The sequence below is a fragment of the Gavialis gangeticus genome, unplaced genomic scaffold, assembly GCF_001723915.1.
Source record: "Gavialis gangeticus isolate Ggan-Ray unplaced genomic scaffold, GavGan_comp1, whole genome shotgun sequence".
Classification (NCBI taxonomy): domain Eukaryota; kingdom Metazoa; phylum Chordata; order Crocodylia; family Gavialidae; genus Gavialis; species Gavialis gangeticus.
In genome coordinates this window covers 49,665,252-49,679,488 of record NW_017729031.1, presented here as the reverse complement: position 1 = coordinate 49,679,488, position 14,237 = coordinate 49,665,252, and the positions used below count along the sequence as shown (strand labels likewise).

General features: G+C 44.3%; 1 protein-coding gene across 3 annotated transcripts in view; it reads left to right on the top strand.

Moving 5' to 3' along the window:
• LOC109301518 (sodium channel protein type 2 subunit alpha-like) overlaps nucleotides 1–14,237 on the top strand; it is a 302,173-nt gene that overhangs the window by 167,485 nt on the left and 120,451 nt on the right. For 2 of the 3 annotated variants that reach the window (XM_019522731.1, XM_019522729.1), the window contains exons 6-7: nucleotides 3,382–3,473; nucleotides 4,731–4,967. In XM_019522731.1, coding sequence (XP_019378276.1) covers nucleotides 3,382–3,473; nucleotides 4,731–4,967 — 329 coding nt within the window. Of the gene's footprint in view, nucleotides 1–3,188; nucleotides 3,281–3,381; nucleotides 3,474–4,730; nucleotides 4,968–14,237 lie in introns of all 3 variants that reach the window. The other variant, XM_019522730.1, reaches the window with a different exon arrangement.

Below are 14,237 nucleotides of genomic sequence, written 5' to 3'. Positions count from 1 at the left end.
TGGACAGGTTACAGGGGTGGGTGGATGAGAATAAGATGAGGTTCAATATTGACAAGTGCAGCGTACTGCACCTAGGGAAAAAGAACCAGCAGCATACCTACAGGCTGGGGAACTTCCTTCTCATCAGCACAGAGGCAGAAAAGGATCTTGGAGTCATTATAGACGCCAAGATGAACATGGGCCACCAATGTGGGGACACAGGAAGGCTAACCGCACCTTGTCATGCATCCACAGATGCATCACGAGCAGGTCCAAGGAGGTGATCCTCCCCCTCTATATGACTTTGGTCAGGCCACAGTTGGAGTACTGTGTCCAGTTCTGGGGGCCGCACTTCAGGAGGGGTGTGGACAACATGGAGAGGGTCCAGAGGAGGGCCACTCGCATGATCAGGGGGCAGCAGGGCAGGCCCTACAAGGAGAGGCTATGAGACCTGAACCTGCTCAGCCTCCACAAGAGAAGGACGAGAGGGGATCTGGTGGCCGTCTATAAACTGTCCAAGGGAGACCAGCAGGGAGAGTCCCTGTTCCCCCAAGCACTATCTAGAGTAACAAGGAATAACGGCTATAAGTTGATGGAGAGTAGATTCAGGCTAGATATCAGGAGGCACTACTTCACAGGGCAGCTAGGATCTGGAACCACTTCCAAGGGAAGTGGTGCTCACTCCTACTCTGGGGGCCTTCAAAAGGAGGCTAGATAGACACTCTGCCGGGGTCGTTTGACCCCAGCATTCTTTCCTGCCCTTGGCAAGGGGTTGTACTCGATCATCTGCTCAGGTCTCTTCTGACCCTACCAACTATGAAACTAGCCCCTAGGCTCTGAGGAGGTCCTGGTAGAAATCGGATAGCTTCTCCAGGTTCTGGTTGGGGAGACCTCATAGGTAAAAATGCTGCTGGTCCTATCAGAGGCCTTGAGGCAGCAGAGGAAGGTATGACCTATTAGGCACCACATCGCCTGGCTGTTGGCACTGTATATGAAACTCTGCAGGGCCTGAAGGATTTGGCTGTGGAGGCAAACCAGGCCCTGCTTCCCTTCCACAAGGGGAGGCTCAGGGAACCTGCAGAGACTCAATACCACCCACATCAGAAGAAACCCTCTGCCCATCTCTGGAGAGTGGTTGGGGGCTCCAGGGACATAGACAGGGGGTTGAAATGGTGCCAGAGTATGGACAGGGTCAGCTGGTTGATAACCAGCACCCTTCCGTGAAGGCAGATGCACTGCAGCAGAACCGCCCATGCCTACAACCGCTCATTCACCCTGTCCTGTAGCTGGTGCCAGTTCTCTGGTGGAGAGGGGTGACTAGGGGACAAGTAGACCCTCAGATAGAGCAGTGAGCCTGCTTGCATGTTTTGTGGCACGGGCAGGAGCAAGCCCATCTGTCACCTGTCACCCAGCAGCAGGCTAGAGCTCTTGACCCAGTTGACCCAGGCAGAAGAGGCTGCTGAGTAGATAGATTGGCAGGCCGCCATAGGTGCTAGGTTCCTGGGTCCTGGATGGAGGAACACATTGTCAGTGTACACTAACAGGACCACTCTCATGACCGGCTCCTTGAGAACCAGCCCTGCCACCCACTTGTATAGGAAGCAAAGGGACAACTCAAGGGCAATGGTAGAGAGCTGGCCTGACAGTAGGCAGCCATGACACACTCCCCACCGAAACAGGATGGTTTCCGTCAGTGTTCAGTTGAGCTTGACTCTGCAATCTGCAGAGGTGTACAGCACCTGGAGAAACCAAGTGAAGTGGGGACCAAAACTGAATGCCTGTGAAGTACCTGTGATCTGTGACCTGTGGAGTACCCCGTCAATCAGTGGTAGAGCTTGGAACTCTTCCTGCCTTTCCTGACACTCTCTGAAGAGGGACGGGTTGTCTGGGTTGGCAGCCATGTGCTTCTCCAGCTCCAGCACTTACCTCTCAAATTGCTGTCTAGCCACCTCCCACTGTCAGGTGTGCCCCCAGGTCTAGCAGTGACAGTACTGCCTGATACTCATCTTCTCAATGTTTCACCATCTCTGTGGGAGACAGGACACTGGGCCTATTGGAACTATGGTCTGACCCAGTAAATGGCATTTCTTGTGTTCTTATGGAAGGCTGTACATGACTATCAGAAGAATTCTGTTGGTATTAGATGGTACTGTAGCAGGTTTAAGCAGGTCTGAGTCTGCCTCCATTGATTTAAAGGGCTATGATTTTGGGATTATACTGTAATGTAGGAAGCCCTGCTCCGAATGTATAAGGTGTGCATCCCAGTCAGTGGAATTAGAACAGAACGTAGATCTTGGCTGTAGGCCAGTGGTCTCCAAACTTTTAAAGTAGGAGATCACCTTTGGTATTTAAAAGCAACCCAAGATCTACCATGCACCGCTGCCCCTCATCCCCAGCCCAGCAGATAAGTGTGTGGGGAGGGAAGGGGGTGGAGGCAAATTGAGGCAGAAGGAGGAAAAAATTATTTGGGGGGGATGCCTCTCCAGAACGTAAGTCCCACCCAGCTAGGGCCCCACTCAATTTACCCCTGCTTCTGCCTCTGTGGCACTGTTCCTCACCACAGGGGCCACAATCTAGCCCCTGCCCCCATGGACTGACCTGCTGGGCTGGGGCACGTGCACATGCATACAGGCACTCGGCTCCCCACCCCATCCTTGGATTGATTCCAAGAGGCTCTGAGACCTACCGGTGGATCGAGATCCATTGGTTGGTGGTCACAGCTCTAGGCAATGGATCTAGTGGTGTGCTTAGGAAAGTTACTGTTGTGGAGTTAGCTGTGGTAGTCTGTTGGTTTCTGATACAATGTGGTGGTAATACGGCCATTGCAAACTTTCACAGTGTTGTCCAATAAGTGAATTTGCTGGGTAGAGTATTCAAGCATCATTTTTATGGAGGGGTGAAAATTGTTCACATCCTGGTGGAATTTCTCTAGCAGTTTCCTCCCATGTGCCAATGAAATGCTGATGTAATCAGTGTACCTTAGGTATAACAGTAGGATTTCAAAAGAAAAATTATAATAGATTTACTTCATTTGACATTTTTATTTAACTGATAGTCACTAAAATATATTAGTGGACAAACTGCAGTTAGAGAAGAAAATGTGAATGTAAATAATCTGTTTAAAGTCACCAAAGACATCTGGATAAAAGGTCCAGGTAAGTATTATTCTCCCTGTCTGAATTTTGAATAACTGTGATTTAATCCTACAGGTATGTAACAGAATTTATAAACCTAGGCAATGTTTCAGCTCTTCGAACTTTCAGAGTATTGAGAGCTTTGAAAACTATTTCTGTAATCCCAGGTAAGAAGTAACTGGTGTAAAGTGTTAGGCCCCTTGTATCTTTAACTATTTAATATGGTGTGTGCTGTCATTGTGTTTGTGTGTGAACTCCCCTATTACAGATATCTAACAGAGTTTGTGGACCTTGGCAATGTCTCAGCGTTGAGAACATTCAGAGTTCTCCGAGCTTTGAAAACAATATCAGTCATTCCAGGTGAGAGCTAGGTGAAACTGAGGCTGACTTTAATTCCAAGGAAGCTCAATTCACATTTTTCAATCCAAGTCTTGTTGCTTTCCATGCCTTTTTAATGGTACTTATATAAAAGGTATCTAGAACATAGTTTTGACTTAAATTTGATTATTTGTCTAATTTTTCTTTTAAAACTACCAAACTTTTAGTTTAATATTTTTGTCAAAAAATTGCAACATGCAACCTGTATAATTTGCATCTCTTAAAGTCAAATTTTCTCTCCCTCCTTAGAAACAAAACTATTTTTTCTTGTTAAAATATGTTTTACTATTTATTTCAGAAACTTGGGATTAAATCAATTTTAGAAGTTGAAACACTAGTAAAATAAGGATTAAGATGGTTTAGAACAGCATGGGCATTGCATGAAGTATTGTTTATTTTAAGATGCCTTTCTCCACCAAACCAGTTGGAATGGTTATGACTGTAAAACAATCATTAACTTTTACACTGTATCACAATTTTAATTGTATCAATACTCATGAATTGTGTAATTAAAAAGAGCAGGTTTGAAGCAGGAGGCATCAAAAATATTTATAGTTGAGAGAATTTTTCTCTTCATGAAATTCATGAACAGAAGAGCATGAATAACTAAGTCATTTGTTTATCTGTGAAAACAAATGCTTTAGAACAGGGATCAGCAACCTTTACAAATGGCAGGCTGTAGCTTGCAACGTGGCTGGCACCATAGGCCACTGATCCCCTAATGCTTCCATAGTACTCTTTGCTCTCTCATGGTAACCCCTCTCCCTCCTCACGGTTCCGTTACTGTTATCACCAAGTGTCACAGATTCCTGTGGCCAACAAGCATGCTGACAGACAAGTTGAATGGCAAGTATAGAGATCAGGTAGGGCCAGGGTGTCAACAGCTGTTGTGCAGATGGATGGTGGGGCACAGGACAGGAATGCATCAAAACGTACAGCATGATCAAGAAGAAGGACCCTGAGGGTGCCTACTCCACTGAAAAGTAGGACCCTGAGGGTGCCTGCTTTCCAGCCATCATGGGATGGATCCAAACTCTTCACTAGCTGGATCTGGTCCATGGGCCATAGGTTGCTGACCCCTGCTTTATCATATGTTCCATTCATGCAAAAACATCCAGTTATTCCTTTTTTTAATGTGAAGCTATGCATGAAATGTTTAATTGTGCTGGAGCAATTCATGTTATTTTATAGTTAATGTGAATGTTTACTATTGTATTGAAATTCCCTTTCTACTTGCAGGCTTGAAGACTATTGTGGGAGCTTTGATTCAGTCTGTGAAGAAACTCTCAGATGTAATGATTCTGACTGTTTTTTGTCTGAGTGTATTTGCACTAATAGGGCTGCAGCTGTTCATGGGCCACTTGAAGCATAAATGTTTGCTGTGGCCAAAGGAAAATACTTCAGCTTTTGACAAATATGTTGCCCCGTACTTCAATGATACAGTTTTTATGTGGAAGGAATACCTTGAGAATGAAAGTAAGGATTTCTTCTATTATTTGTTGTAATGTTTGTGTCTTTTATTTTTCATGAGAAGTGTCAACAGGTGTTTCACCTTGAATGTGTTGTATTAATCACATTCATGAATTTTATTCATTAATTCATTAATTTTATTTTAATGAAATTGTTTTATGCACTTTTTTAAGAACACAGGTTTAATTTATGCAGATTCACATTTAAGCTTTCAAGTTAAAATTAATTCATCTCTTTTTAGAATCATAGAAAATTAGGGTTGGAAGGGACCTCAAGAGGTCATCTAGTCCAACCCCTGGCTCAGAGCAGAGCCATCCCCCCAACCAGATCATCCCAGCCAAGGCTTTGTCTAGCAGGTCTTCAAAACCTCTCAGGATGGAGATTCTACAACCCCTCTGGGTAACCTGTTCCAGTGAGAATTTTTTTCCTACCATCTAACCTAAACTTCCCTTGCTTCAACTTGAGACCATTACTCCTTGTTCAGTCATTTGCCACCACTGAGAACAGTATAGCTCCATCTTCTTTGGACTACTGTTCAGGTAGCTAAAGGCTACTGTTAAATCTGCCCTCAGTCTTCTCTACTCCAAACTAAGAAAGTCCAGTTCCCTCAGCCTCCCCTCAGAAGTCATGTGCCTCAGCCCCTTAACCATTTTTTTTGCCCTCTGGACTCTCTCCATCTTGTCCACATCCTTTCTGTAGTGGGGGGCCCAACACAGGACAGAATGCTCCCAATGTGGCCTCACCAGTGCTGAATAGAGCAGAATAAAACTTCCTTTGATCTGCTGGCAGCACTCCTGCTAATGTAGCCCATTATGCTGTTAGCCTTCTTTGCAACAAGAGCACACAGTTGCAAACAGTACTCATATTCAGCTTATTGTCCACTCTAACTCCCAGGTCCTTTTCCACAGAGCTGTTCCTTAGCCAGTTGGTCCCCAGCCTGTACTGGTGCTTAGGATTTTTCCTTCCTTTTGGTGCAATCCTCCAGTTTATCAAAGTCTCTGAGTCCTAGTCCTACTGTCCAGTGTATCTACTATTCCCCCCAGCTTGGAGTCATCTGCAGACTTGCTGAGGGTGCACGCTTCATTCCATCTTACAGGTCATTGATGAAGATATTGAACAAAACCAGCCCCAGGACCAACCCGTTGGGCACTCCATTTCATACCAGCTGTCAACTAAATATTGAATCACTGATTACTGTCTTCTGAGCCTGACGATCCAGCTAGTTTTCTGTTCACCTTACAGTCCACTCATCCAACCCATACTTCCTTAGCTTGTTTGTGAAAATGTTGTGGGAGACCATATCAAAAGCCTTGCTAAAGTCAAGGTATATCACATCAACTGGTCTTCCCATATTTACAGAGCCAGTCACCTTATCATAGAGGGCAGTCAGAGGTTGGTCAGTCATGACTTGCCCTTGGTGAATCCACGTGGATTGTTTCTAATCACCTTGTCTTCCAAGTGCTTAGCAATGGATCCCTTGAAGATCTGCTCCATGTTTTTTCCAGGGACTGAGGTGAGGTTGACCAGTCTGTAGTTCCCTGGATCCTCCTTCTTCCCTTTCTTAAAGATGGGCAGTATATTTGCCCTTTTCCAGTCGTCCAGGACCTCTCCCAATCACCACGAGTTTTCAAAGATAATGGCCAGCAGGACTGCAGTCACATCTGCCAATTCCCTCAGTACCCTTGGATGCATTGCATTTGGCTCCATGGACTTGTACATGTCCAACTTTTCTAAATAGTCTCTAACCTGTTCTTTTGCCACTATTGTCTACTCACCTCACGTGCTGCCAAGCACAATAGTCTGGGAGCCGACCTTGCCTGTGAAGACTTAGATGAAAAAGGCATTGAGAATTTTCAGCTTTTTCTGCATCATCTGTCACTAGGTTGCTTCCTGCATTTAGTAAGGGACCTCCCTAATCTTCCTTTTGTTGTTGACATACTTGTAGAAGCCCTTCTTGTTACCCTACACATCCCTTACTAGTTGCATATCCAATTGTGCTTTGGCCTTATGTCAAAGACCTAGGGCCTAGGCCAGTGGTTCTCAAACTTTTAAAGCTCAAGTTACCCCTTGTTATACTCATGGCACCCCTAAACTGATTTAAGGCACCCCTCAGAAAATGACAACTCTTAGCTTTCACTTGTTTTTGATTACAGAAATAGAGCAAATCTTCCGTTGGAAATAATTCCTGGTTTGACCATGGGGTTTGATTAGATGACCTCCTGAAGTCCCTTCCAACCCTAATTTTCTAGGATTGTGATTCTAATTCAGAAAGACTGCAACAGATCAGAATATTTTTAACACCATAGATTCCTATTTGAAATCTCTGGGTTTACCTTGGGAATCATGTTTGTACACCTAACAGTGCTACTAATATTATACTTGCACCCTGCAAAGGATATCAAGGCATTCCATGGTACTGTGGTTGAGAATCACATTAGGCCCTCAGAGGAGGATAGCAGGAACAGAAAAGGAAGAACACATAATATTGTCAATTGACAGTTTAAATCTGATAAATCCACTCTGGTAGGCCACAAATCCTTCTGAAACTCTCTGTGTACTTTAAGTATAATATATCAGCTTTCTGGAGATCCAAATTAGTGATACAATATAGCAAGTCTACAGCTTCTTATTATTGAAAAGATCATTTACTGTTGTTAAAGTTGCACCCAAACTAAACCCAGGTCCTGCTTCCTCCAAAGTTTGTCAAAATTGGCTTTTGAATCAAGTCTGATCTGTGCTTGCAGTTTTAGACATTCTCTGAATATTTTACAAAAGTGATTATCAATAAGGGGAAGCAATAGCAGAAGTCTTAGCAGTGTTCTCATAGAGAAGGTAGGGCAATCAGTGTTTATATAATAATGTCAGCAGGATGGAAAATAAACAGGAAAAATAGGGGGGCTCCAAGTACAGTCACAGGATTATGATGTAATTGAGGTTACTGAGATGAGGCTTGGTAGTTAATATGACTGGAGAACTGTCATGGACAGGTATAACTTGTTCAGGTAAGACAGACGGGGGGAAGCAGGTGTTGCCGTATATATAAAGACAACATACATGTGTTCTGAAGTTCCAATTCAGTATCAAGTGGAGGCCTGTTAAAAGCCTCTGGGTAAAAGTCAGAGGGAAGAGCAGCAGGGGGAATGTCATGGTGGGCATATGCTATATAATACCAAACCAGGAGAAAGAGGTGGACTTCTTTAAACAGCTTCCAAATCATAGGACCTGGGTCTCATGAGAGACTTTAATTATTAGGACATGTGCTGGGAAGGAAGCACAGATGAGTACAAGCAATCCAGGGAATTCTTGGAGTGTGATGAGGATAACTTTTGATACAGATGGTAGAGAGGGCAATTGGGGGGAAGTTCTTTTCAACTTGCTGAGTGATCACAGACAGAGGAATTGGTTGAGAATGTGAAAGTGGAGGATACCTTGGATGACACTTACCACATAATGATGGAGTTCAAGATGCTAAGGAGAGGAAGCAAGGAGAGCAGCAAAATAAAGACACCAGACTTCAAAAAGCAAATGTCAACAAACTCAGGAACCTGGAGGGTATGATCCTCTGGGGGGCAGTTCTGAGAGGAAAATAAGTCCAAAAGACCTGGCTGTACTTTAAGGTAACTGTATTAAGGATGCAGGAGCAAGCTACCCCAGTGTGATGGAAGAATGGGAAGTGCAACGGGAGACCAGCTTGGTGATCTCTTCAATAAGTGTAAACTCAAAAAGCAATTCTACAAATAATGGAATCTTGGTTGTAGTATTAGGGAAGAGCGTAAGACCATTGCACAAGCATGCATGAGGAAAATTAGGCAGTCCAAGGCATGATTTGAGATGCAGCTGGCAATAAAGAGGGATTCTACAAATATATCAAAAGTAAATGGAAGACCAAAGAAAACATAGGTCCCTTCTGGACTTCAGAAAGCAATGTAGTTATGGATGATACAGAGAAGGCTAAAATATTTAATGCCTTATTTTGACAAATAAGGTCAGCTACCAGACAATGAAAACAGTTGGCAGCAAAGATAGGGAAGGCGTAGTGACAGGATAGGGATTAAAGCTAGATGCTTTTGAGTTGGCAGGGTCAGGTGGAATGCATCCTAAGATACTGAAGAAATTGTCTGAGGTATTTTGGAGTCATTGGTTATCATCTTTGTGAACTTGTGGGTGTAGGTTGAGGCACTGTATGATTGGAAAAGGGAAAATATAGTGGTTGTCTTTAAGAAAGGGGGAAGAAAGTTCCATGGAATTACAGACCAGCTAGTCTAACTTCAGTACCTGGAAAGTACATGAAGTAGGCTCTCAAAGAATCTATTGTGAGGCACCTAGAGGAGAACTATAATGGGCAAACATACCACAAGGATGGGTTAGCGCAGCCCATCTGAATAAGATATATATTAGTTCACATTGTGCTCAGTCTCCCTCCGCGCACTCTTTTTCAGGTCATAGTGAGCCCCTACATTGCATACATTTTTACTTCCTCTTCACTCCCACAGCTGAGCAGTACTTCTCCCCACCCCAGTTTCCAGTGATTACTGATTCTCCATCAGCTTTAAATGTCTTGCAAACATCACTAAAAAAGGGCCCCAAACAGTTCACCTAGAATCCTTCTGTTGTGCCTTCTCTCAGCCTGGTGCATATGATTAGTATGGCCCAGCCCTCCATGAGGTGAACTCAGCCCTGGTTACCATGTACCTCAGCTGCATATAATTTTTTGGTGGATTCCAGGACTCATGACAAGAGCACCCAGTTCCAGTCATGAGTGAGGACTAATTAATCCTTTAGGGGGAGTGTATCTGGAGTACACACACATACTGAGCATAACTGATCTGTGGGGTCACCATGACTTTAAATGCTGTTAACTCTGCTGGGGCCCAGCCTAAACAACTGTATGGTAAATCATGAGTCTTTTGACTCCAGACTAATATTCTCTGTAAGTACTAAAAGTATAAGTAGGCTGCTTAAAAGTATATTTATGGAGTACCTGAGCTAAAACTTATATCAGTTAAAAAAAAAAGCATCAGCTAATCCGTCATCATTTTAAAATTTGTGCCTCACTTCCATGTGCTTAGGGAAAGCAGAGTCTGACAGTACAGGAGGAGAAGGAAGGGGCAGGAGGAGGAAGAAATTCGGAAGGTAGAGGCCACTTGACCACTCTAAAGGTTTATTTTCCTTTCTTTAATAGCCGGAGGAAGACAAAATCAAGGCAAATGGCTGATAATTAGATTTTATACTTGGAAAATTATAACAAATGTATAACAAAATTGTAACAAATGTATATATTTTCCATATATAGAATCTAATTGTTGGGGGGCTCATCTTATAATCAGGATCATCTTATATTTGAGTAAATATGGTAGTAAGAAGTAATAGAACACATTCCTATATTTCTTGCAGACCCAGTATTGCCTCATACTAAAATAAAAAAAAATCTATACAAACTATTCTGTTTACCATGCAATAATCATAATGAAAATCTTAAAATTGGTGCTCTTAAGGGCTGAGCACTGCAACTCTTCCATCCTTTGTTATTTATAAACAGTCTACTGCAATGGTGCTCACAGTTGTGGCCCAGTGGGCCAAATGTGGTGCAGGGCCAGTGTGGGCTGGATCAGGCCTGTGTAGGCCTCCATCCACTGGGGATTGGGTTCTACTCACCAGGATCAGGACCCAGGGCCCTGTGCCATTTCCACCTGGCCAATCTAGCATGCAGGGTCATGGCCTGGAGGGTTCCTCATATATGTGAAGGTGATGTGACATTGCCATGTTAGTTCCCTCCAAGTGCTGGACCATAGACTCTTAGCTTCTCTGGAAGTTTGGTTCAAATACTTCATAGAAAGGCTTTTTTCTGTAGATTTTGATAGTGAATCTGAAGAGCAAGAGAGTGGGTTTTAAGCATTGTACTTTTCACCCATTGTGATTTTTAGAACTTGGTTTACACACTGTGCACCTGACCTGCCTCTAAAACCTGCAAAACTCAGTTTGTTCTACAGTTTCTCCCAGAACAAAAAAAGGAAAGACCGCACCAATTGCAAGCTCTTCTATTTCAGCAAACTGACTTTGTTTCCAAATGGACCATCCTCAGCTCATGGAACTTCTCCAGAAAAAGATAAATATAACTATAATATGCCTTTCTCAGTCTAACCTCCAAGAAAATTAGAAGCCCTGTTTCTGTGTCATTCAGAAATGCACGTGGTATTTTGCATCCAATTCACCCACTAGTTTGTTTGCTAGTGGGTGAATCTGAGGCAGCCTCGCATATTTATTTAGTTCTGATCTTTCTGTCTTCTCCAGATATAGAACAAAAAAAGATGAGAGACAGGACCAAAAATAGTTCACCATCTTGTGCAACTACTTTAGACATTTATAAGAAAAGCTTATGGTCCACGTCTCCTTGATACACATTAGAGTGGAATGCAGTCTCATGCTTTGGCTGCTGATACATTATCTGAAGAGGTTTAGATGATAACCTCTTTAGATTTCTTTAAAACCTGTTTCTTTAAACAGGATTTAAAGAAAACAAATATGGATTTGAATAACGGGACCTCACCTGACCAAAATATTAAATGTCATCTGCATCATTACTAGCAGAACATGCTGTTGCCTTTCAAGAACTGGTTGAACGAATGACATTCACACTTAATTTCTTAAGGTGTGTCCAGATAAGTGAGCATGTATGGTTTTCATCACCTTAAACCCATCTGCAGTGTCACAAATCATACATGCTACACATGCACACATTTGTTGCACTGCTGATTTGTAGTGTGGCATGTTTTTTTTGACACTGGGAGATCCTGGTGTCAAAAAAAACTGCGGCAGAAAAGGGCGGGGTGGCACACGTGGCGGCTGTGTGTGCTGTCCAGAACCAGAGCTTGGCTGGCCAGAGCCATGTTCCGGCTGCTGACCGGGCTCTGTGTGCCCAGATTGCCACTGCTATGTCCCCATGAGGCCCCCAGGACTCCAAGTAAGGCTTCTGGGGCCAGCCCAGGTGCTGGCCCTAGCCTTCCCTACCCCATCTAGGGCAATTTTCCGTGCACCACAGCATGCATGCAGGGGCATTCCCTGAGGACAGGTAGCAGCAGCACAAATATTTGTCCCTGGAGAAATGCATGTTCTTGCTCTTGGGGACACACCCTAAGCTTCCTTTGTAGAGGAGACTTCAGACCAAATCTTCAATATCCAGGCTTCTCACTCAACCATTAGGTTTCCATCTTGTATTTGTTCACTTACTCCACTTATGTTAAATATGCTCCTTAACAGTATATAAAAAAACAAATTGTATCTGCTTTTGAAGAGAATGTTTCTTACTTCCATATGCATCTTGTAGCCTATGCTTTGGTAGGAGAGGTAAAAGATCAATAGGAGGATCAAAGATAAAAACAGAAGTATATGGAAGTAAGAAAGGTTAAAATAGATCAAAAGTAAGGTAGTTGATCAAAGGGAACATTGATTTATTCTATTCCTTCACATAAAGAAGGACAAGAAAGCTGATATTTTTAACAGTTTCTTTGCCTCTGTTTTCTTGAACAGGGACCGGGATATCCCACCTACCAGAGGTAGGGGCAGTCTTGGCGATAGCTCTGTCAGGCCTTCAGCCAGTGCAGATGTAGTTAGGGATCTTCTGGAAGGGCTAGACATTTTTAAATCTGCAGGTCCAGATGCCCTCCACCCAAGGGTGTTGAGGGAGCTGGCAGGGGTCATTGCAGAGCCCCTGGCCCGGTTGTATGAGCATTCGTGGTCACCTGGCTAGGTACTGGGGGATTGGAAACTGGCTAATGTGGTCCCAATTTTCAAGAAGGAAGGAGGGAGGACCCAGGTAACTATAGGCCCGTAAGCCTCACCTTGGTGCTCGGGAAGATCTTGGAGAGAATCATCAAGGAGCACATCTGTGGGAGGCCAGCAAGAGAGAGCATGCTCAGGGGCAATCAGCATGGGTTCATCAAAGGCAGGTCCCGCCTGACCAACCTGGTTGCCTTTTATGACCAGGTGACTAAATCCTTGGATGATGGTGTTACCATAGACATAGTCTTTCTAGACTTTAAGGAGGCCTTTGACACTGTCTCTCACCCCATCCTCATCAATAAGTTAAGCGACTGTGGCATTGATGCCTACACAGTTGGATGGGTAAAAAATTGGCTGATGGGGTGCACCCAGAGCATAGTGGTGGACAGGTTGTACTCAACCAGGTGAGATGTGAGCGGTGGGGTTCCCCAGGGCTCGGTCTAACATCTTCATCAGTGACTTGGATGAGGGGGTGGAAAGCACGGTATCCAAGTTTGCTGATGACACTAAGGTGTGGGGCAAGGTGGACACACTTGAAAGGAGAGAGAGGCTGCAAATAGATTTAGATGGACTACAAAAGTGGGCAGATAAGAATAGGATGGGGTTCAATGTGGACAAATGCAGGGTGCTGCGCCTTGGGAGAAGGAATCCACAGCATACGTACAGACTGGGGAGTTCCCCTTAAAAAAGCACAGAGCCGGAAAGGGATCTTGGAGTCATTACTGACTCCAAGATGAACATGAGCCACCAATGCCAGACTGTAGCCAGCAAGGCCAGCCATACCTTGTCATGCATCCAAAGATGCATCTCAAGCCGGTCCAGAGAGATGATACTCCCCCTCTATGCGACTTCGGTCAGGCTGCAGGTGGAGTACTGCGTCCAGTACTGGGCAATGCACTTCAAAAGGGATGTGGCTAGCCTGGAGAGGGTTGAGAGGAGGGCCACACACTTGGTGAGAGGGCAGCAGGACAGGCCCTATGAGGAGAGACTGAGGGACGTGAACATGTTCAGCCTCAGAAAAAGGAGGCTGAGGGGGGACCTGGTGGCTGCCTACAAGCTCATCAGGGGAGATCAACAGTAAACAGGTAGAGCCATTTTCTCCCGAGCACCACCTGGGGTGACAAGGAACAATGGTAATAAGCTGATGGAAGTTAGAGATCAGAAGGCAATATTTTATACTTAGGGTGGCCAAAATCTAGAACCAACTTCCCAGGGAAGTAGTCCTTGCCCCTGCCTTGGGCAAATTCAAGAGGATGATCACCTCTCTGGGGTCTTGTGAACCCAGCATTCATTCCTGCCTGTGGCAGGGGGTCAGGCTAGATGATCTGTTCAGGTCCCTCCTGCCCCTAGCTACTATGAAACTATGAAAGATGTGGTAAATGGGCAGATATATTGAGAAAAAATGTGTTTTGTTCAATTTTTCAAGCATTTCATAAAATCAAAGAAGTAGGGTGGGACCTTGTAGATCTTCAAGTCCAACCCCCTGCCTGCGCAGGA